Source organism: Phoxinus phoxinus (genome assembly GCF_949152265.1).
Source record: "Phoxinus phoxinus genome assembly, chromosome: 8".
In the NCBI taxonomy this organism is placed as follows: domain Eukaryota; kingdom Metazoa; phylum Chordata; class Actinopteri; order Cypriniformes; family Leuciscidae; genus Phoxinus; species Phoxinus phoxinus.
Window position 1 is genome coordinate 9,479,940 of NC_136883.1, and position 24,554 is coordinate 9,504,493.

Genomic DNA, 24,554 nt, shown 5'->3' on the forward strand with positions numbered 1-24,554 from the left:
AGAGTTTTTAACATACGTCAGCATGACATCAGAGCAAGGTGGCCCACACTCAGACACATTTCTTACCGGTGTGCAAAGTGATAAGTCCTAGCTTAGGACCGTAATGCCTGATCTAAAGCTGTTCTTGTGATTCAAACCCCTTAATTCATGTAATAATCTTTTATTTTTATCCTGATTATTCATATAGTTAAAGTGAAAGTAATTGCATTTTTATGTAGCCTATGTTTTGCAACATCTTAATTGTTATTTAGCAATAATTAAGGCATGTAATATTTTTTTTTTTTTTTACATATAGGCCTACTGTCATATGTCATAATTCATTCTTAAACAGAATTATGCTTGCATCATATTTGCTTGCAAATGTTGCTTGTGAACTTATGATTTAAATCTCAATCTAAAAATATTAAATCATCCAGATGCTGTGGAAATTGCCCTTTCGATTGACAAACAGTGTGCAAAACTATCGTAGATGGTGAAAAAAAACTTTATCTCTAATAATTTCGGATAGCTGTAGCTATCATAGACAGTATATAAAGGCTACTATGTACTAAAAACAAATACAAAGAACAAGAAAAGTTTAATTTCACAATCTACATACTATATGAAACATAAGTTAAAAAGAGATTAATGGTCGTTATAACGTAGTTCAAATGATTAATAGAGTGATTTTGTCTGATTTCATAACAGGCACTAAAGCGATTACCCATAAAACATGCTTTGAACCAATCGGATTGCTTGGGTCCTAAACTGGAACTCATCACTTCGCTGCATGGGACTCGTTTAGATACTGTCTATGATGGGACTCAGCACTTCACCACACCTGTATGCATCCCGTGGTGATCACAGGTGATCGGTTTTGCTCATCTTCTCAATCGAGCCTAATCACACAAAACATACTAGCGCCAGTTTGATTCACTTCTCGCGAGAGAGACGCGAAATTCACTTCTCTTCTGAAGATTAAAAAATCGTTTTGAAAATTATCATGAAATTAAAATTGTTTACACGGCAGGAATAAACACTGCTGCAGCGAAAGTTTGAGAAGGCAGCTGATAGGAAATATCTGACCATATCAATGCATGCTGTGAATCATATAAATAAGCCTATTAATACTTACAAAAAACTCAAATGAATACTTATATGCATACAGCCTATTATATTTATATTAATTTGAAAGCAATGTTTAATATTACTTGTTGTATAGGCTATACTAATTATATTAATAGATTAAAAGTAATTATTCATAATAAAATATAATAATAATTAGCAGCAAAAGATTAGTAATTTTGTCTCTCAAGTTTTTTTCACTTTAAACTGCTTTAATTTGGAGAGAGATACAGGGGGAGTGGATTTATTGCATTAGAAACATGTCACTTTGCTCATGTCACAGCTGATTGGTTCAGTTTGTGTTTGCATCTCTAACCCAGAATAAAACCTGCTCCAGAGAAGGTTAGCTGTGTAGAGTTAGTCACCATGGCGATGAACACCACTAAAAACCAATCCAACTTCTTTAGCCCGAAAAACTAGAGTTTGCTCAAACTAATCTCGAACTTACCTGGGTAGAAACTGAAACCAGCTTTGTGCAACAGGCCACAGAATCAGTTGAACCAAATGCAAAACAAGACCTCAAAACACAGAGTGCTGGCGGCACCTGCTGGTCAAAACTATGTAATGAAAACACAGCCTAAACACGCGTAATGACACTTTTTACAAGCTAAATATTTTTTTTCATGTATCTGTAATCTATTAAATATAACCTAAAAAATATGACATACCATCGTAGTACCCCTGTAAGAGTATGTTTATCAGTAAACGTTTTGATTTTAATTTACTATTCGCTTTATGTCATGTCATAAATAGTAGACACTATAATAAATATATTATCTGAGCTCCCACACATTTTTTTGTTAATTATGGGCCATTTTACGAAAAATAAACCATAAGTTATGTCCACCCTGTCATGGACATATTACTGTTAAATACGTTTTCATTGCAATATTAAGATGCAAATTATACTTTCTGAAAGGTATGATGCCCCTTTCCTAAACAGGGTCATTTGTTTGCTTTCAAATTATAAATACATAAAAGATTTTACGTTAACCATGTGTTTTTAAAGAAACTCATATAATTCGCACATGTAATTTTTCTTATTTGGATAATTTTTTTTATATTTGGTCACAGTTTTCACATTGATATAACCAATAATTTAGAACGGCCTCTCTGGTTGTGATGAAACAGGCCGGGAGTTCAAAAACTTGCCCATCTTTTCAGCAAAATGTAAACATAAATTAAATTGTAATGTAAAACAAAACATGAAAAAGCAATTACATTAAAGGTAACAAAACATGAAAGAGCAATCACATTAAAGGTAACTATTTGTTTTTTTTGTATTTGTGGCCAAGAAATATTGAAGTAAATAAATTCTGTCAATTTGTAACATTTACAACATGTGTAACAACGTGCCCCAAACGGACATTTAGAGAGAGAAAAAAATACATTCGTTTTCAGAACACGATTTGATCTTTCAGTTGACCCTTGCCTGAAATGTGTGGTTCTATTGGGTTTTACATGAACTAAAAACCTAATGTAAACACCACATAACAGAGAAACACACTTCTGAAAAGAAATCTGGATATACATTCACAACACGAGCAATAAGTCATTTTAAAGAACAAATTCCTGTTCATCTAAATTGCTCTTCGATATACCTCCATGAAGCCTTGTCTATCTGTACAGAGCATTTATTGAGAGCTTGTGGCTCTGTAATCAGACAGAGAATCTGTTGGTCTGCATACCAGGTAATGTCTTCTCTGGGACTAGGCCAGAATCATTTATTTATCCCATTCCGGTGCATGCACTAAACCGTTGTATGGTTGCCCTTGGCTGCAAGAACACCGACCGACCGACTGGCAAAGGTCCTTTGCTTCCCCTTGAATAACAAAAGATAAAACAGAAAATAAATGTGAATAGAACGAACAGAGCGTTCTATACACTGTTATGTCAAAGTGCATTTTTTCCAACTACATAGCAACATAACCAACTTTGCAACCAAATTTAATGTAAAACCGTTAATAATTGAACTGTACCCTCTGTAAGTCTGGTGCACAATGATGTCACCTGGGTGACAGGCCCCGGGACCACTCCCACCTTCTCCAGCTCCTCCTTCAGGTTCCTTTTTTCATTTTTATTCATTCTGAGGACTGATGTCAGTGTATTGACGGACATCATCTCTGGAGGAGCAGTCCTCCTCTTCACCTCCTCCACAGATACAGGGTACCTTTGTCAGACATATTTAAAAACAGACATATTTTAAAATCCAAGAAATGAAAACGATAGAGATGCTGTTGCAAACTTGTGATTGGCAATCATTGTCAGGTTGTTCTAGAAAATTACAGACATTCTATTTTTCCTATGAAAGCCCAGAGCGGGATGTGTTGTTTCTAACAAGCTCCATTTGTCTGTACCATAATTAACTTTAACCCTATTAACTTTCCTGTCATCATCATGCCAGACAGATGCTAGATGCTATTTTGTTGTTATGAAACAAGATGTGATAAAAAAAACGTTTTTTTCTGCTGCTAAGAAGAAACTTATTAAGCCTAAATGTTTATCTCTGAAACATAACTCTTACCTGTGTGCACGGTGACCAGAGCACACCTTTAGGAGGCTTGGCACACACCGAAAAGCCTGTTTTCCTCTTGAAAAGACCTCTTCAGGGTCTTGTGCGCCCTGGGGATCTAGTTCTACCAGAAAGACTCGGGAGAGTAAATATAGTGACAATTATCCATTTATTAACAACCCAGCAAGCAATAAAGTTCTTTGGCGTAGGCCCCGTCCGTAGCTCGCAATCTGAGGGTCCGGACTCTGCATATCCTGCCTGGAGATCAAGGCAGGGGCGCAGCCGACCCCCTGTGAGGTATGGAAGGGACCATCCTGGTGGTGGTGGGGAGGATGGAGGGAAGGATTCCACTTGGAGGTGGAGGGGAGGATGGTGGTGAATTGGCGCGTCAGCATCTGCGAACTCAGACAAGAGTAAGTGACCAATCTTTTATACCACGAGTATTGGAATGTGATTGGATAGATAGATAAAGGTAAAGTGACGTAACAATTAAGTCTTCCCGGCAGAACTTTATGCTAAGCATCCATTTCTACCAGAAAGACTCGGGAGAGTAAATATAGTGACAATTATCCATTTATTAACAACCCAGCAAGCAATAAAGTTCTTTGGCGTAGGCCCCGTCCGTAGCTCGCAATCTGAGGGTCCGGACTCTGCATATCCTGCCTGGAGATCAAGGCAGGGGCGCAGCCGACCCCCAGAAATTTAGGTGGAATAATGCTTCCACCAGGACGGAGCCTACCCCCCAAAACGATAAATAAAATTGACCCACCATTCTGTGTCCTGGAGTTCCTAGAAAGTAGAAGAACAAGAGTTAGCATGGTAAGTGTGGACATAGAACGCCATAAGCTGGAAGCTACATTATAGAAGGCCATTTCGTAATTAAACGGAACCTGAGGATAACATGTAGAGTGTAGTAGACAAGGCCGCAGGGCCACACGGCCTTTAAGACAATGGGACGAACACGGTCTGATAGATCACAGAGACATACACGGTCTGTTAGACCACAGAGACAAGGCCGCCGGGCCACACGGTCAACAAGACCACAGAGACAAGGCCGCCGGGCCACACGGTCTGTTAGACCACAAAGACAAACATGGTCTGCTAGACCATAGAGACAAGGCCGCCGGGCCACACGGCCTTAAAGACCACAGAGACAAGGCCGCCGGGCCACACGGCCTTTTAGACCACAGAGACGGTCTGTTAGACCACAAAGACAAACACGGCCTGCTAGACCATAGAGACAAGGCCGCCGGGCCACACGGCCTTAAAGACCACAGAGACAAGGCCGCCGGGCCACACGGCCTTTTAGACCACAGAGACGGTCTGTTAGACCACAAAGACAAACACGGCCTGCTAGACCATAGACAAGGCCGCCGGGCCACACGGCCTTAAAGACCACAGAGACAAGGCCGCCGGGCCACACGGCCTTTTAGACCACAGAGACGGTCTGTTAGACCACAAAGACAAACATGGTCTGCTAGACCATAGAGACAAGGCCGCCGGGCCACACGGCCTTAAAGACCACAGAGACAAGGCCGCCGGGCCACACGGCCTTTTAGACCACAGAGACGGTCTGTTAGACCACAAAGACAAACAATGGTCTGCTAGACCATAGAGACAAGGCCGCCGGGCCACACGGCCTTAAAGACCACAGAGACAAGGCCGCCGGGCCACACGGCCTTTTAGACCACAGAGACGGTCTGTTAGACCACAAAGACAAACAATGGTCTGCTAGACCATAGAGACAAGGCCGCCGGGCCACACGGCCTTAAAGACCACAGAGACAAGGCCGCCGGGCCACACGGCCTTAAAGACCACAGAGACAAGGCCGCCGGGCCACACAGTCTGTTAGACTACGGAACAAACACTTTTTTTTTTTTTTTTTTTTTTTTTTTTTTTTTTATAACCACCACCACCAGTAGTTGCATAGGGATTTACCTGGACCATTTACTGGAGAGCTTGCTGAGCTTCAAGGATGATTCTTGAATCAGGTCTTATATGACTCGAATGAGGAGGAAGACCATCTGCCTAGGATCTTGATGGCTGCAGTAGAGATGCCGCGTTCGGCTGCTGTAGTGGCTGCCCCGATCCTGAAGGAATGTCCGGTATACTGGGAGGGAGATAGGCTGCAGCTTTTGAGGACAGCAACTAAATGAGCCCTGAACCAGGCTTTAGATAGAGGTGCTTCGTTAGGTTGGAAAATAGGGGGGGGAAGATCTGAGAATCTTGGGCAGATTTTTTTTTGAATTTAATCAGAGGAGAAGGAACAGAATTTATTGCTAATTTTTGAAATTGTTAATGTGATAACATAACTTGAATCATTCTAGAGTACATTCTGCAAAGTTACAATACTCAAGGTCAACCATGGAAGATTTTCATTTAACAAGATTGCTTTAAGGACTACGACGAACGCTGAGAGGGACTGAGCGGCATTCCTCCCGGGTTAGTGGCATCACAAACCCTAAAATACATGAGACCAGCCCCCGGAATATGATTTACAGAATGAGCTGATCAATGAAGATAACTACAATAAGCTGCATAATCATGAAATAACCATCCTGAAGTGAGGTCTACATGTTTACACTTCTTGGGTCTCTCCGTCTTTGACTGACTCTGATTTGAACAAGCTAAAAGTTTTGAAATTTGTCTGTGAGGGGTAAGCGAAGCTGTAGTACGAGCGGTTGAAACTCCGCCCCTGTGCCGGGAGCAGCAGCCTGACTGCATCCGAGGGATAGACAAAAACTATGCACTTCACTCACCCTCAAATGACAATTACGGCATCCTATACGAAAATAACTGTGGGGCTTTCCGAGCCAAACCCCTCGCACACGCCCTGGGGACACCGGAGACCTACCACCACATAGATTTCGTAATTGTAGACGAGGAAGGAACACCCAGCCGTGATCAGGATGGGAAATAAGAGGAATCTGAAAAGAGAAACGAAACATTATAACAAATACGGAGTTAAAGTATTGAGCTTTTACGGTGTTGGGAGTCACGCCTTCAGTGAAATATGGTCTAGCTGGATTGACTTAATTTACATGATCTCTGTTAGAGGAGGGCAGGGTGATGGATCCGGGTTGCTGAAGGCGAAGCCGTCTGAAGCCTGAAGACTAAAGCTTGAAAGCACGAATATGGCATTGGAGTGGCCATGAATGAGCGCGACCTTAATCATGAAATTAGAGACTACTGATTGCCAGATAAACGTTCAGAGATAGAATGACAGAATGACCGCCTGACGAGAAGATCTGCCTTAATGACGCAACAGAGCTTTAGCACATACAAGTTTTACCGCCACTTCGACCCAAAGGATGTTAGCAGCCGCTATAGGATAATTATGTGAAGCGTGGATGAACGAAGCCTGAGTAGGCTTGGTAATATGTCTGACCTTTGCTGTTCCAAATGCCCAAATCTGAGATTGGACATGCACCCTTCGTCTAGCTGAACGGGTCGCTTAATTAGCCACTGAGTGGGCCAGCGTTAACAGACAAGTTAGATGCCCGGCTTAGAATGGAGATACTCATAGTGAATTTTCGATGACCGAGCAGTATACAATACAATTATTATTATTATTATTATTTTTTTATTTTTTTATTTATTTTTTTTTATTTATTTTTTTTAATCACTAAATCTTAATCTTGTTCATCTTAGTACGATACTTACCTGAAGTAAGGTAGCGGTATACAGATTAGATACTACCTCAATACACTTGATATTATGTTGTTGACTTGAGCGTAGAATCAATTTCTCAGCTGCGCAGCATATACCTGACATTACTCTTGAGTTGCTCTTGTAGGAATTAAGTTTTATACACGGCCGGGAGATGCTGGCCATGACAACCAAGTGAGTCCCTTGGATAGGAAAGAAATACATTAACATTTAAATCATGCAGAAGAGTAAAACATAATGTCACTTGAGTCTCTTGACTGTGATTTGTTCTGGTGATTGGTTTGATAAAATAGTCTAACATATAGCTGTTAGTTATACGGTGTTAAGCATGTTGACCTTGACCTGAGCATCCTAAGAATGGCTTCTCTGTAAATTCGTATCAATTACATAAATATTTCTATGACACATGCTATCAGTGAATTAGTCACCAGAAAAACTTGTTACAACGATTGTACCATATTTCTGTTATTGTAGAACTTAATTTTTGGTATTAAAAGATTTTAATTTAAAAAAATAGTATACACTTTTTTTTTTTTTTTTTTTTTTTTTTTTTTTGCACTTGTAAATGTATAATATACTGTCTTTGTATAATATACTCCTACTATGTACACATACCTAAATAGCCATATTACTACTGCATATGCATAAATATAAGACCAACTGTTCTCTTAAGCTCAGCTTAATATATATGGTCATATATATTGTCATATATTAACATGTAAAAATAAAAATAGCCGGACATCTCTGTAAATGAGACCCACCGGTGCACACAATCCAACAAAGAACTGAGCCTACTTCCTAAACAAGACATTACAAGCATGTTCAAAACTTACTGTACGAAACGATTCAGACTAGAGGTCACTCTAGACATGGAAAGACAAAGCTTTTTCATATGCACAAATGATGAATTAAGAGAATACATGCGAGTTGAATTAGGTAGGCTACTGCTCCTTTAAGTGGAACGCACTCTCTGGTGAGTGGGCAGACGGTATGAGAGCGCGAGCTGTGAATATAGCATAATGTAACCCAGTTAATATTTATGTTACTCTTATGCTGGATTATTTCTATTCAGTAACGCAGTTGTCGTGAAGTATTTGCTAACTGTGTGCATGGGATCGACGACGATGCTGAAAATACATTAAAGGTCCCATGACATGGGGTTATAATATTATTTTATAATGTTTCCTGGGTTGCCCTTATAATGTTAGTATGTTTTTTAGATAAAAAATAGTCATAATTTAGAAACAAAAGGCATTTTTCCTAGCCCAGTTTTAGCCTCTGATTTGAACGCTCTGTTTGAAGGGGCGTGTCTGTGTGAGACTTCGGTGTAACCGGCCACTGCTGTGATTGGCTGACATGCTTGCATATGAAATAGCTACTTATTACATGTGAAACTCTCTCGAATACTTTTACTACAGTTATTATACGTTTTTACTATTACAGCTATCGAGATTAACAAATCGTCAGAAGTTTTTAAAGTATTTAGATTTAGATTTAGACTATTCCCATCACATAAAATGTTGCCGTGATGAGCATTGCGCGAGAATGAAGATCTTATCATTGCAAAGCAGTTTCTGCATTTTCTGCTTTCACCAATGCAAACACGAGGATGTAAATACAGTAAGAGCGATCATGTGCAGTGTAATGTGCGTCATTGATTTCATAACGAGTTTGGCAAGTGTAAATAAACTCGATCGCGCTGTGTCCATGAGAAAGTGAGCTAGGAAGTAGGAACGCGTGCGCGCGATTCCTACAAAGATTCTTTGATCGCTTTCTATATAATTTATTCACAATTTAAAAACGATTATTTTCATCCTACTAAAAGAAACGATGTGAAGTTTATATTTTAGTCACTGGCTTGACTTACTGAGGCATAAACAGCAGTATTGAACGATTTGAGAGAAAGATTACCTGTCTGAACTTGAACAATTACACATCAGAAATTGTTGCTCGGCTCGATCGATTTATTTTCAGACGTTCGTCGAAGCCACCTCTGTATTGACCCAAGTTGAGGAAACAGTCGTCGGTGAAATGTTTGCCGCAGACATGCAAAACTTTGGGGAGTTGTGTCGGCGCATTTCCAGAGAAAATTAAATGAATCCACTGGTTCTTCTGGGGCTTGGATGAAGGAACTAAAAAAAGGCTTCGGTGTTCATTTGTACATCCAATTATTGAGCAATTATTATGCTTCACTCGCTCAAAAGCCATGATATCTCCCGTGGACAAACTAAAGTCGCGCGCACGCGTTCCTACTTCCTAGCTCATTTTCTCATGCGGGAAATATTCTCTGGGCGTGCAAAGCAGAGAAAGGGGAGGTAACATTTCCTCCGTATGACGTCATACGGAGGAGATTCAAGATCAGCCCGATTGAGCTTCCACTTTCTCAAAGGCAGAGAAAGATAGCAAAAGCTCGATTTACACCGATTGAAATTTCTAGAAATTTGGGGACCATATAAAGGCTAGGGGAACTCATATTAATGTTAAAAATCCTCAAAAAGTGAAAATTTCATGTCATGGGACCTTTAACACTGCGCTGCCTGTCTTGCTTACGCATGCTACAACCATTCAGCGAGCTATCCAGCCCTACTGAAAAGCGTTACGGTATGTTGCGTTGAAGACTGCAATCTATATCTGCAGTTAAGAAAACTGCCACGTCACCACAGTCGCGAATGAACTCTACCGCTGGTGAAGGAAGCAGCAGAAAAGCCAAATTAATATACTTACCTGAATGAAGTTTGAATGTTTGATCATAAGAGAGTACATGTTAACGTGGCTGCTGGAAGCGCAAACGTGAGAACTGTCTTGAAAGCATTGAAAGTGAAATTTGAACTTGAACTGAAAACCATGTTAGAAGATCGTCTGTCATGAGATTATTTAAAAGGTTTCCTACACGCGCTGGTTTCCTACACGCGCTGGTTTCCTACACGCGCTGGTTTCCTACACGCGCTGGTTTCCTACACGCGCTGGTTTCCTACGCGCGTGTCTCGCGCGCCGTCAGAGTTGGTAAAATCAACAATAAGATTTTGTGTTGAAATGATTGGAATCGAGACGCAGGTGAGGAATTGGCGCGTCAGCATCTGCGAACTCAGACAAGAGTAAGTGACCAATCTTTTATACCACGAGTATTGGAATGTGATTGGATAGATAGATAAAGGTAAAGTGACGTAACAATTAAGTCTTCCCGGCAGAACTTTATGCTAAGCATCCATTTCAGGGTCTTGTGCAACCTGGAGATGAAGTTCGATGTATTGTGCGCCCTGGGGATCTAGTTCAGGGTCTTGTGCAACCTGGAGATGTAGTTCGATGTATTGTGTGCCCTGGGGTTCTGGTTCGGGGTCTTGTGCAACCTGGAGATGTAGTTCGATGTATTGTGCGCCCTGGGGTTCTGGTTCGGGGTCTTGTGCGTCCAGGGGATCTGGTTCGGGGTCTTGTGCGTCCTGGGGATCTGGTTCGGGGTCTTGTGGGTCCTGGGGATCTGGTTCAGGGTCTTGTGCCCTGGGGTTCTGGTTCGGGGTCTTGTGCAACCTGGAGATGTAGTTCGATGTATTGTGTGCCCTGGGGTTCTGGTTCGGGGTCTTGTGCAACCTGGAGATGTAGTTCGATGTATTGTGCATCCTGGGGTTCTGGTTCGGGGTCTTGTGCAACCTGGAGATGTAGTTTGATGTATTGTGCGCCCTGGGGTTCTGGTTCAGGGTCTTGTGCAACCTGGAGATGTAGTTCGATGTATTGTGCATCCTGGGGTTCTGGTTCGGGGTCTTGTGCAACCTGGAGATGTAGTTTGATGTATTGTGCGCCCTGGGGTTCTGGTTCGGGGGTCTTGTGCGTCCTGGGGATCTGGTTCGGGGTCTTGTGCGTCCTGGGGATCTGGTTCGGGGTCTTGTGCGTCCTGGGGATCTGGTCCGGGGTCTTGTGCAACCTGAGGATGTAGTTCGAGGTCTTGTGCAACCTGGGGATCTTCACGGTGGTCTTGGAGCAGGTGACTAGACGGTCCTGGGGTGTCCTTGGAGAAAGGGGATGTGGGCTGGAGGACCACTGCAGTGGAGTGGTCACCAGAGGGGATCTATGAAATATTTGGATTCTTGACTGTTTTGCTGGACCTTGAAAGTAAAAAAAAAAAAAAAAAATGAATAGCTGGAAGTGACTAGATAGGGGTTGATTCATTTTGGTATGGATAGGCATCCATGATAGAGCTAGGTACAGACAGACTAAATTCCAACTAGCTTTGTCAGGCTGGTTACCTCTGAGGCAGAGGCTTGAATTGTAGATAACTGGAAGGCAATGCAGACAATGTCTTTGTAATACTTGGTATTTTTCTGCTGCTAAGAAGAAACATATTAAGCCTAAATGTTTATCTCTGAAACATAACTCTTACCTGTGTGCACGGTGACCAGAGCACACCTTTAGGAGGCTTGGCACACACCGAAAAGCCTGTTTTCCTCTTGAAAAGACCTCTTCAGGGTCTTGTGCGCCCTGGGGATCTAGTTCAGGGTCTTGTGCAACCTAGAGATGAAGTTCGATGTATTGTGCGCCCTGGGGTTCTGGTTCGGGGTCTTGTGCAACCTGGAGATGTAGTTCGATGTATTGTGCGCCCTGGGGTTCTGGTTCGGGGTCTTGTGCGTCCTGGGGATCTGGTTCGGGGTCTTGTGCGTCCTGGGGATCTGGTTCGGGGTCTTGTGCGTCCTGGGGATGTAGTTCGATGTATTGTGTGCCCTGGGGTTCTGGTTCGGGGTCTTGTGCAACCTGGAGATGTAGTTCGATGTATTGTGCGCCCTGGGGTTCTGGTTCGGGGTCTTGTGCGTCCTGGGGATCTGGTTCGGGGTCTTGTGCGTCCTGGGGATCTGGTTCGGGGTCTTGTGCGTCCTGGGGATCTGGTTTGGGGTCTTGTGCAACCTGAGGATGTAGTTCGAGGTCTTGTGCAACCTGGGGATCTTCACAGTGGTCTTGGAGCAGGTGACTAGACGGTCCTGGGGTGTCCTTGGAGAAAGGGGATGGGGGCTGGAGGACCACTGCAGTGGAGTGGTCACCAGAGGTGATCTATGAAATATTTGGATTCTTGACCGTTTTGCTGGCCCTTGAAAGTAAAAAAAAAAAAAAAAGTTGTAGATGAATAGCTGGAAGTGACTAGATAGGGGTTGATTCATTTTGGTATGGATAGGCATCCATGATAGAGCTAGGTACAGACAGACTAAATTCCAACTAGCTTTGTCAGGCTGGTTACCTCTGAGGCAGAGGCTTGAATTGTAGATAACTGGAAGGCAATGCAGACAATGTCTTTGTAATACTTGGTAGCTCAAAGGCAGCGGTTTGTTGTTAGATAACTGGAAGGCATCCACATAGCGAGCTAGATAAAGCCAGACTGACTTCTAAGCAGCTTTGTAATACTCGCTATATATCTAGCAACAAATGGCTGCCTTTGAGTTACCCAGTGTTAAAACATCACCTCAGCTGCCTTGGAGTTATCTAAAACTCAACAGGCTGCCTCAAGAGTAAGCCAAAGCTAGTTGGAATTCAGTCTGTCTGTACCTAGCTCTATCCTGATGCCTTCCAGTTATCTAGCAACAAATGGCTGCCTTTAAGTTACCCAGTGTTAAAACATCACCTCAGCTGTCTTGTAGGTATCTTAAACTCAACAGGCTGCCTCAAGAGTAAGCCAGTATTACAAAGCTGCTTAGAAGTCAGTCTGGCTCTATCTAGCTCTATCTGAATGCCATCCAGTAATCTAACAACAAACCGCTGCATTTGAGCTACCAAGTATTACAAGACATGTCTAAGCATGTCTAAAGCTGATCTAGCAACAACTGGATGCCTAAAGGAGTTTTGGAAAGACACCCACTCAACCATGCCCTTTTAAAAAATATATATATATAACTTGGGCGAAAAGTAAAGTAAGGTATTTCAATTATACTAAAATAACAGTCCTGCAAATACATATGTATTCCGTAAATATTTTTACAATGGTATACTGGTAATGTTTTCTGTGTGAGGACAATAATGCGAATGTGCACTACATAACAGGTGAGTCATAGCTTACAGACACACCCTTTTGCACACATGCAACTAACCAGGAAACCATTTCAGTGAAACCGAAACTTATCAAAAAAGGTTGTTGAGCTGTTGTGTGTGCTTCTGTTTGCTTCTGTCTCTGTGTTCACATGCTATAATATGGCAGAAGCCAGTGTTTTATGGACTCGGGAACAGTTCATCTGTCCAGTGTGTCTGGATCTCCTGAAGGATCCAGTGACCATTCCCTGTGGACACAATTACTGTAAATCATGTATTGCGGACTGCTGGAATCATCAGGATCAGAAGAGAGACCACATCTGCCCACAGTGCAGACAGACCTTCACTCCAAGACCTGCTTTAAATAAAAACACCATGATGGCTGAAGTGGTAGAGAAACTGAAGAAGACTAAACTACAAGCTGCAGTTTCTGTTGACACTGAACTTGGAGATGTGGAGTGTGACGTCTGTACTGGAAGAAAACACAAAGCCGTCAAGTCCTGTCTGGTGTGTCTGAACTCTTACTGTCAAAACCACCTTGAACAGCATGAGACTTTTTTCATAGGTAAGAGACATTATTTGATGGATGCCACTGGACAACTCCAGGAGATGATCTGCTCTCAACATGGCAGACTTCTTGAGGTTTTCTGTCGCACTGACCAGCACTGTATTTGTACATTGTGTACGATGGATAAACATAAAAATCATGACACTGTACCAACAGCAGCAGAGAGAACAGAGAAAGAGGTAAGAACACAAATTGGTGCATTAATGGGAAAAAGCATTGTTTGCATCTCCATGACATAGGCTACTACTGATATAATTAGTGGGATGATCTGTCTGTCTGTTTTTCGGTCTATCTTTATTGTCTAACTATTGGGCTTTGAACAGTTCATGTTTTGTGACCTTTAGTCGTGCTGTTGCCCATACACTACTTGACTTTTGTTCTTTTCACATCAACAGAGTTGTCATCCAGTGCCCATACGGAAATGTAATATATGTACATATATGAAATATACATATATGAAATATATCCACATATATAAAATATATATGCCCATATATAAAACCTATTAGAAAATGGAACAATTGACATATAAAATCAGCCCATATATTTTCTGTATGTATAATAGTGTTTTTTTTACATACATGTCACATATATAATTATCGGTTTTCAAATATAATTTGTGTAGTATTTGTTTTGTTTTTATGAGCTGGTCAAGAAGAGGTAAATTAATAATAAATAATACATTTTATTTATAAAAGATTCGAAAATGAGAGAAATTGAAATGAAATGTGGATATGTAGACTTGATCTGTAGACTTGAAATAAATAGTTAAATAGTAAATAGTTTGGCATATATAAATTAAACATATCGGTGACATATATGGTCAAAACATACAGTATTATATAAATAATAATCATATACATCATATTAATTTGTCAATATACTAATTTAATATGGCAAATTTATATATGTTAAAAACCGATATCAATATAGATATGTATATATGTGATAGCAATATATTGTCTTATATTTAGCATATATGACGGCGTCACTAGCGATATAGGGACATATATGTCATATATTACATTTCCGTATGGGCAAACTCTTTTCACAGGACTTGGATCACAGACAGGCCTAGATGTTTAACATACTAAATATCTCTCTGAGTAGAGCGATGCATCTGTGCTTCTCTCAAATCATGTTTTTGACCATTCAAACCTAGTGAATGTGGAAAATCCAGGGCTCTAATCGTGTAGTGTTTGGGCAGTGTAACACAAAGTTATGTAAAAAATAAAGCATGTGCAGGTGGAGCTAAAGAGACAAGTAGCCTATATAACAGAAACACATTTTTTCATGACAAATTTACATAAGAAAACATTCACTGGATGCATTTATCTCTATAAGCATAACAGCATTTCACATGTGAATATGCTTTCTTTCATTATTATGCAACTCTAAATATTTCTCACCTACAGTAGCCTTCATCACACATTCTTACACATTCTTGTCTGCTAATCATTAAGCTAAACATGACTTCTTATGATGCGTTTCATTTACAGTTCTCACAATTTACAAAAAAACAATTCAGCTCCTGAAGAGTAATCGGTTCAGACAAATATTCAGAAACTGAATCCAACGGGCAAAGGTAAATCAAGATGCAGAAGAGTCAGGGTCATCACTAAAAGAAGTATAAAGGTTAGAATAAAACACTAGCCACTAAATCTGCGGCTAACTTAAACTTATTTCAGTCTGCGTGTGCGGAGTAGGCCACTCACAAAGACAGAATTATCACCATTAATGTATCGTATAAGAGTCCTTGTTGAACACTTTCACTAAAACTGGTGCATTACATTAAAATTAACCGTGTTTCTCCGCAAACCAATACGCGTCGCTCTCTCACTTCTTCAACTCTCTCTTTTTACTTCCTTGTCCTTTGACCTTACTGTGATTGGCTACACAAAACTTTCAGAAATAAAATTAATTCACAAAACATTTGTGTAACTCTTTCTTCCTATTCTTACAGGCATCTTTAAAGCATTTTCACATATATTATTACACAACAAATATTAAACATTTTAAATGCTGTAAAACATGAACATTACCCAATATGCATTTCTCTCATTGAGCAAAATCATACCTTCATTGCTGGTCATTGAATCGTAACTTTTTAACCTTAAATTATATTTATTAAACTATGACATAATTTATTCAAACTTGTATTTATATTAATGAATATCATTTCAACAGGGTTACACCAGTCACTGCTTACAGACACCTTTTTGCACACTGCACTCACAAGAATTGCAATTGACTTTTGCAATATCCACATGGTACTGTATTTGACAGTTGTGCTCGTGTCTCGTGCCTCTGGCAAAAACAGCAATAATATTCATACAACATTTTACATGATGATTTTGTATTTATTTTTATCAAATATTTTCATGTTTATTTCTTACTTCTGTGTTTAATAGAGAAACTTGAAAAAAACACAGATAAAATACCAGCAGAGAATCCAGGAGCGAGAAAAAGACATTCAGGAGCTGAAAGAGGCTGTTGAGTGTCATAAGGTGAGTATCGAGAGGAGACAAACAGCACTGCTTGATTAAAAGACATACTGTTTAGACTCTCCTTCAGATCTGAAGACATTGCAGTCCCACTGAAGCCCATGTGGATCACATGATGATTGTAATGTGTGTCCTAACAGCGCTCTGCACAGGCAGCAGTGAAGGACATCGAGAGTGTCTTTAATGAGCTCATCCGCTCTATTAAGAAAAACCGCTCTGAGTTGACAAGGCTGATCAGAGATCAGGAAAAGGCTACAGTTAGTCAAGCTGAAGGACTCTTGCAGCGAATGGAGCAAGAGATTGCTGATATGAGGAGGAGACATGCTGAGTTAAAGCAGCTTTCACTCACAGACGATCACATCCAATTCCTTCAGGTAGTAGAAATGTAGAAAATAATATTTCAGTGTTGTGATTTTACATCATTTACTGGCTCTCAATTAAAGTGAAATAAAGTTTTATTCAAATTGCTAGATTAGTTTGCTAAAGGCAAGTCACTGAAGATAATTTAGCAAAGGTATGTATTTGACTGTAGTAGATTTGTGGGAAGCAGGTTCTAACTATTTTTTCCTGTCTTTTTGTAGGGGTTTCAGTATCTATCTGCACCTCTTGAACCTACAGAGAGAATTACTGTCACTTCACCTCTCTCTAGTAATGATATAAGACAATCTCTCTGTCAGCTGAGAGAGAAAATTGAGCATTTCTGTAAAGAAGAAATCCAAAAGATTTCTGGTAGGCAAAGCACATTCAATTACATAATCTAGTATCATTTGAAAATCTTAGAATACATCGACACACACTGAATACTGTACAGTAGATAATTTCCTCTTTCCTTAATAATTGCCTGTTTATGTTGATTTTATAGTTAAACACATCAACATTGTTCTAAGGACCAGAAAGGACTTCCTACAATGTAAGTTGCAAAGAAAACAAGTAAAAATATACACTGAGCATGCATGTATACTTAATTTGAAAAATCATGAAAAATGTGTCTTTACATTATTCATAATCAGATATTTCTCCACTCACTCAATACAAATGTTGTTTATTCATAAACAACAACATCAAAATACTGTTTTATTCTACATAAGGTCCATCCTCATGGTGGCATCCATGTTAAGATCACATGGTCAGAATTGAAAATGATATAGCACCTTTCCAGTATACAGGAGCCTCAGGAGGAGTTTATAAAAGTACATGCAAGCTAAACAAGAAAACCAAACAATTTTACAGCAAATCACAATATATAAATATAGCTGCAAGCAACAATTAACGGGGCCAAGCACTAACTACAAAAATGTGTAATTCAAGACATTTTTAGATGATTCTAGTCCAAATGAATGAAAAATCCTAAATACAATCACTAGTAATATGATTACATTACTTACAACTTTTGACCAAAAGGTGGCGGCTTTACAAGTGACACATACAAAGTTTGGTGTCAATATGCCTGTCATAGCTGTTTGTGGTAGAAAGCAGTCTTTAATAATATAGCATAATCCTACACGGAAAGTAATTGGAGATCACGGGGAGTTAACACAACCATAAAAAGACTAGCCTACACTGAACACTCATGGCTGTTTACATGAGACCGTTTTCAACTAAAAATGGAAAACTTTTTATGCATTTTGGCCGTTCATTCGACAGCGGTGTATTGGGGGCCTAAAAACGAAAACTTTTAATACGGGTTTCAGAGTGCACCGTTTCTTTTGCAACGACTCTATTATTTTCAAGCACTGACTAGAATCCAGCGCTGACTAATCACGCAGCGAAGGAATGGAAAGTTGACAAGCCATTAAAACGTATTGACTTAAGAAACACTTATATATTTTCAAATATTTTCAATAAATCATGTTCCCATTCACTCCTGCGCCGAATTTTTAAATGAATTAAACTAAATTATATTTATAAGGTACAACTTTTATATTTTTAGGCAAGACTAACTAATGCCAATCCCTAATGCCAAAATGTTTTCTTTGTTCACCAAGTCATTTACTGGTCAGGCATAATTGTTAACTCGCAAGACAGTAAGGAGAAAATTACAATTTGATGGATAATTTAAATATATTCTGTAATCACATTTTGGTAATGTATTAATTCCGCAATCACATCTGAGCGCAAAACGCTGCTTGGATAGTTTCAAGATAGTTGAAAATAATGAATAATACAATAATAATTTAATTTGTTCATGTGTTTATTCTTGTTTTACTGATTATGAACACATAATTATATTAATTATTACATTAATTATACCATTGATGAAAACAAGCTGATATCAAGGTATTTTAGGGCTACAATTCGAACATAATTTTTCATGAAAAATCATGACTGTATTTTTTTTTTTTTTTTCGAAAGTAAGGTTAATGTAAGCAGCTTCTTGCAATACTCTCCTAAATGCGTAATAAAACCTAAGGGCAAACATTACCGCTTTAATGACCGTCCTTTAGTTTTCAGTGCATTTGTTTTACAATATATGGCTATTACTGTCATGGGATTAATATTATAACTATTATTATGTAGTAGTGTAATGTAGAGAGACACAACTAAAAGAGGTTCTGAGGTTTTATTTGCACACTGAATATGGGTTGGAGCTTTTCATTTTGAACTAATTTTAACATTAACATTTTGACATCAGGGACCTGGATGTTGAATAGGTTGCGCTGGCCCAGAAAAGGTTGAGAACCACTGGTCTAAAGTACATAAACGCAAAACTGTGAAAACGAGAACGACAAACACATGCGTATTACGTTTTTAGTCTATAGGCATAAGAATGTGTATGTGCCCAAGCGCGTATTCAAAGTGACATCGCTAACTACTGGCCTGGCATGCATAATACAGTGTTTTTAGTCGTTTCTGCAGATCCGTGTGAACAGGGATCGTTTTGATAACATTGTCATCTGTACAAAGAAAAAAACTTTTCCGTTTTTAGGGTAAAAGAACTCAGGAAACACAGGGCTTAAATCCAGGGAGTAATTGTTAACATAACACAAAACACTTGCACAGAATGATTAACTGATTCGTAACCAATGAGACAAACTAGAACTCAGGCTGACACAAAGGCGCAAAACATACATGTGACATTAGCTCCCCCTCCCGGAAGGCGAATCCTCACGCCATAAAGAGCCCAACTGAGGGAGGGGGCTCTGGTGGTGGACATAGAGCTGGAGAGGGGCGTAACAGAACTACTGCCAGCAAAACAATCCATGGGGGAGAGGACGGTGGAAGGAGCCAGGTGTTAATCCAGAGTCCAGCCAGGACGAGGCCCCAAGGCAGAGGCAAGGGAGGAGTCATAGTGAAGGTTTGGTTGTCGACACCAGGGGGACGATGGACAGAGATGGAGCCATCTGAGTTGGAGTTCCAGGTGGAGCTGACAAGTCAAAGAACCAACGCAACATTGATGACACTGGAGACCGAGGCGGAGCCATGGTGACGAACGTCCAAGGCAGAGCCAGGGAGCCAGAGGACAGAGGCAAAGCCGGCGGGAACCGAGGATCAAGCCGGAGCCAGATGGAGCCGAAGGCGCAGGCAAGACGACGTTCGACCAAGGTGGAGCCGGAGGGATGAGGGAGCCCGATGGAGCCGCAGAGACAATGGTTTTTGGTGGAGCTGAGGGAGAGAGGAGCCAAGGTGGACCCGATAGGTCGACAGTCAGAGGAACGATGGGTTTAGAATATGGAGGCGGAGCCTCCATATTTTACATTAAGGATCCTCTAGACTAGGCAGAGCTGGTAACCTGAAGATCCGAGGCAGATCCTTGCAGAGATCTGTAGGAGGAGATGGAGAGGGGCTGAAGGGAACCAGCCGAAACAGGGCTGAGGAACTGGCTGATTTGGGCGAGAGAGGGAGGCTGGGCAGGACAAAAGAAGTTTGTCTGAATTCACAGTACTGAGAGAATGCAAAAAGTACTCGGATAACCTACTTCATTTGGCGAGATTCTGAAACTTGCATGCGATGGACACTTTACAATCCCATGAGGCCACGGGAGAGGATTTGTGAAAGGCAGTGACATAACTGACGCTGTCACATGATAATGACAACGTCAACATGACGAATGTAGTATGTCCGCATTACATAAACTTTACACACACTCATCCTATATAGAACATACTTTTTAACAGTTGTGAAGTAATTACTTATTCAAAATAAGTACCTACTCGAGAAAGTAAGCGATTTCGGATGCAGCCAGTGGAATTACCACCTCAAAAAGTTCCAAACAGTGTCCACAGGCCAGGCTATACTCATCCACAGTGGCAGGGTTTTGGGCGGGGTTTCCCTTCAAGCCCTTGAAATCCACCAACACTCCCTTGGCGATGCATGGTCTTGCCTGCTCATGCACCTGGTCAGACTCTCTGTGTGGTTAAGGCTCCAGGGGTGATGTCTCGTGCCATCCTCATTACAAGCTCAGGCTTGTACATCGCAGCAGGCTGAATTCCACGGCCTGCGGCGGGCTCTAGCGAATCCTCCATGCAGCTTAGAAGTAGTAGAAAGACGAGAAACTCACGAGAAACTCACAGAGTGAAAAGCCTTTTATTACAAAATGGCCGATGCCCAAAATGGCTGGTATAGGAACATTGGATATTATTTGATGCCCATTCAGTATGCTGCACTGAATCACAAGAGACCAGTTTTAGGATTTTTAGGCAGACCGTTCAGAATATACAAGATTTTTTTGACACTGTGCCGAAACTGTGCATGTACCCTCAAGTTAGGCTTGAGATGGCAGGTACTAAGTTTCGTCTTAATATGAAAAAATGAATAAAAAAATATATATATTATAAAAAAAGAAAAAAAAAAGTAATTAGCATAAACATGAGTGCAACTTTGGACAGTTGGTGGCGCTAGAAGGGATTGAGCTAGAGACTCCAAAATTGCTGCAGGTTATGTTCAGTCTGTCCTCTATCTGTATGATACATTTTCCACATGCGGTTCTTTGGGCTTCCAAAAGTGGAAGAAGAAGGACGAATAATAATAAGAACCTACACACCTTCAGTGCTTGGCCCCTAATCATGATCAAGTGGGCCGGTATATTCCATGATTCAAACTGTAGTAGTAATTTCTGTTATAGTAATGTTCATTATTAGAAATATTTCAGTTAAATTCAAATATTATTTTTGAAAAAACTTTAATATTTACATGTTGACCGATCACTGATACATTTTATCTTCATCAGATGCTCATCAATTCACACTTGATCCAAACACAGCGAATAAACACATTCGTCTGTCGGAGAGGAACAGAGTGGCTACTTACACTGACACAGTCCAGCGGTATCCTGATCATCCATACAAATTTGATGTTTATTATCAGGTGATGTGTGGAGAAAGAGTGTGTGAACGTTGTTACTGGGAGCTGGAGTGGAATGGTGATGTGGGTATATCAGTATCATATAAGCAAATTAGCCGGAAGGGAACGAATACTAAGTGTTTGTTTGGATATAATGATCATTCCTGGAGTTTGTTCTGCTCTCCCTCCAAATACTCATTCAGGCACAATGATTTGGAGACTGACATCCCTGCAGCCTCCATCTGCTCTAGAATAGGAGTGTATGTGGATTGCAATGCAGGAACTCTGTCCTTCTATGGCGTCTCTGACACAATGACCCTTATCTGCAGAGTTCAGGGCACATTCACTCATCCTCTCTATGTTGGGTTTAGGCTGTACAATGGATCAACAGTAAAACTCTGTGATTTAACATTATAGAATACAGGGACATTGTATCAGTAGTCCTGCCATACAGTAACAGTATCAACCTGTTCTCTCTCCTAAGATGTCCAATAGTGGCATTTGTCACTCTGTACGTCACTATACAGACAACAAAAGTAATCTTTGTCATACTTTATATTAGATGTATTTAGGTATTTGCATAGAAAAAATCATAGTACAATGTCCTTATTGTGTTGATGTTGTATTGCAAAACACTGCTACTGCTGTGTTTCGCCTGTATCTGAAAAAAGTAGTAAATATTATTGTTTGTATAATATTGTAGGTATGTTAGTTGTCCTAAAACTACCCTACTCCTCTCTGAACAGTCACATTTCTTTCAAAATATTTTAGTCAAAGCCAATGGCCAATGCCAATTAATTTTTAGCCAAAGCCAATGGCATTTCACAACAGAGCTGTTTAACAGTTCAGGTGACCGTTTTTGAATGAATGCCAGATTTTAGCGTTACGACAGCTGGGGCGATGATCAGAATATTCCAATTTTTTTGTAGGTAATATTGACAGTTTTTTTTATTGACTTGTTTTTTATTGTTTATAAGTGTTTAGGTTTGTATGTAGGGTTTAGGTTATGTACTCAAAAATATAACTAATGTGTGCTGGAAACCAAGAGAAACAGGAAATGAACAAAGGAAATGTGAACTTGGAAACAACAGGAAAATATATTTCAAAATAAAAGTCCTAGGGAGACAGACAAAAGTGAAATGCAATAATAGTGTAATGTAACAATATATTTTAAACTGAAAATCAACTTGGTGGATATATGGGAGAAAAATTAGGAAATGCAGGTTTGTGTGTTTTCATGATAATAATAATAATAATAATAATAATAATTTAGGTTTGAAACAATTGTTATAATTCTGAATTGAATTATTCTGAATAAAATATTGACAATTTAGAGATATGTTGTTCTTGTTTCACAAAGCAATAAAGCACAATGATACTTTTTATTCTTAGATCAGCTTTTATTTTCAATAATTTTTTACAAGTGTTTTTGACTTTTGTTTGGATAACTGCTGTAATACACTAAGAGTAATACTATTAAAATGAAAAAAAAAATTATTACTATTAGTTTTAAAATTGATTTAAATAGATGATTGTTCTTAAATACTTTTTGTGGGATATGCTGGATTATTTCAAATAAATATCTATGGATAACATTACTTGTGATATTTCTATTTTACTCCAGTACTTTTTTTTAGTGTTTTAGAAAGTTAATGTTCCCTCTCAGTCCAAAATTTCTCTATCATGAGCACATATGTAGCACAGAATGCAATGTCATGTCATCATGACATTACTTAAAACAGTGTTAATAGAGTATTAGCAGTCAGAATAAAAGATAGATGATCAAAGAGAAAGAAAATGCTCAAAATACAAACTTTAATCAATTACAAACTTTAATTAATGACAGAAAGGGAGAAAGTAAGCATGCAAATATTTATTGTAAAATGTGTTGAATAAAAACACCAGTAAGTGTTCTTTTCACATTTGAAAAAATAAGTAAATGCATAGAAATCAATATCTCTGTTCACTTTCATGAGTGCATCAATCACTACTTGGTAATGTAGATGCTTCTTTTTGGGTTATGAAAGTTCCTCTGATGAATAAATTGAAGTCCTTGATGAATGATATAGAGTTGAGTTTTGTCCCTTAACGGTAACACTTTATAATAACGTTCAGTTTAAAGTCATTAGTTAATGATGAACTAATCATTTACAAAACATTCATAAATGATTAGCAAGTGACTAACATCTTATGTATGTTTTGTAAATTCCGTTACAAGTAATTAACCAAGTGATTAGTAAATTATTAACTAATTATTTACGAAACATGACTATGCGTTCATAAAGAATTCATAAGTGATATGTTAATTATTTTATGTATGTTTTTTTTATAGATTCAGTTATAAGTAATTTACAATTGATTATTTAATGATTAACCAATCATTTACAAAACATGACTATGCGTTTCATAGATGTTTAATAAATTATATGTAAAAAAAATTTGTATGTAGCAATTAGAGGGTGCAGAAAGTGTTGTAAATGCCTTGAATACACGTACAGATTATTTGTAACATGTAAGAAAGATCTACGAATGATGTGTAACAAATTTAAAAGTGATGAATAGTTTACACTAGTAGTTACAGGTAATACCCGGCCTATACCATGTATCAAAATTATGAAAAGGGATCCATTGTTTAATATTTGATCTTTGATATAATGATTATTCATGTACTGTTATTGTAAAGTGTTACCGCTAAAGAAAACATTTACAAGAGTTGCAAATGTGTTTGTATGCTGAAATGTGTTATAAAATAAAAAATGCCACGAAAGAAAGACAAGAAAACCTCTTTCTATAAGTGACCCTCAAAATCTGTGCATACAACAAAACAGTGTATCCGTGTACGATGATTTAGGCAAGGCAAGGCAAGGCAGTTTTATTTATATAGCACGTTTCAGCAGTAGTGCAATTCAAGGTGCTT

At 39.4% G+C, this 24,554-nt stretch overlaps 1 protein-coding gene and 1 long non-coding RNA gene across 2 annotated transcripts; one reads left to right on the plus strand and one right to left on the minus strand.

The window, feature by feature from the left end:
• Positions 1-3,766: 3,766 nt before the first annotated feature.
• Positions 3,767-6,831, minus strand: LOC307003275. Its single transcript, XR_013798658.1, has 2 exons — positions 5,555-6,831; positions 3,767-4,405 (listed from the first exon to the last, which is right to left on the minus strand). It is a non-coding gene; the product is annotated as an uncharacterized lncRNA (long non-coding RNA).
• Positions 6,832-13,367: 6,536 nt separating this feature from the next.
• LOC307002564 (tripartite motif-containing protein 16-like) lies at positions 13,368-23,228 on the plus strand. The gene is made up of 6 exons (XM_079620292.1): positions 13,368-14,032; positions 16,265-16,360; positions 16,498-16,731; positions 16,939-17,086; positions 17,220-17,267; positions 21,525-23,228. The coding sequence occupies exons 1-6, from the start codon at positions 13,448-13,450 to the stop codon at positions 22,052-22,054; spliced, it is 1,641 nt and encodes a 546-aa protein (XP_079476418.1). The 5' UTR covers positions 13,368-13,447; the 3' UTR covers positions 22,055-23,228.
• Positions 23,229-24,554: the final 1,326 nt, after the last annotated feature.

Bases quoted from the DNA above. Each gene is read 5' to 3' on its own strand.
- LOC307002564 (XM_079620292.1), top strand. From the start codon at position 13,448: ATGGCAGAAGCCAGTGTTTTATGGACTCGGGAACAGTTCATCTGTCCA. The intron at 14,033-16,264 runs GTAAGAACACAA...TGTGTTTAATAG, and splicing joins CAGAGAGAACAGAGAAAGAG to AGAAACTTGAAAAAAACACA. The intron at 17,268-21,524 runs GTAAGTTGCAAA...TATCTTCATCAG, and splicing joins CAGAAAGGACTTCCTACAAT to ATGCTCATCAATTCACACTT.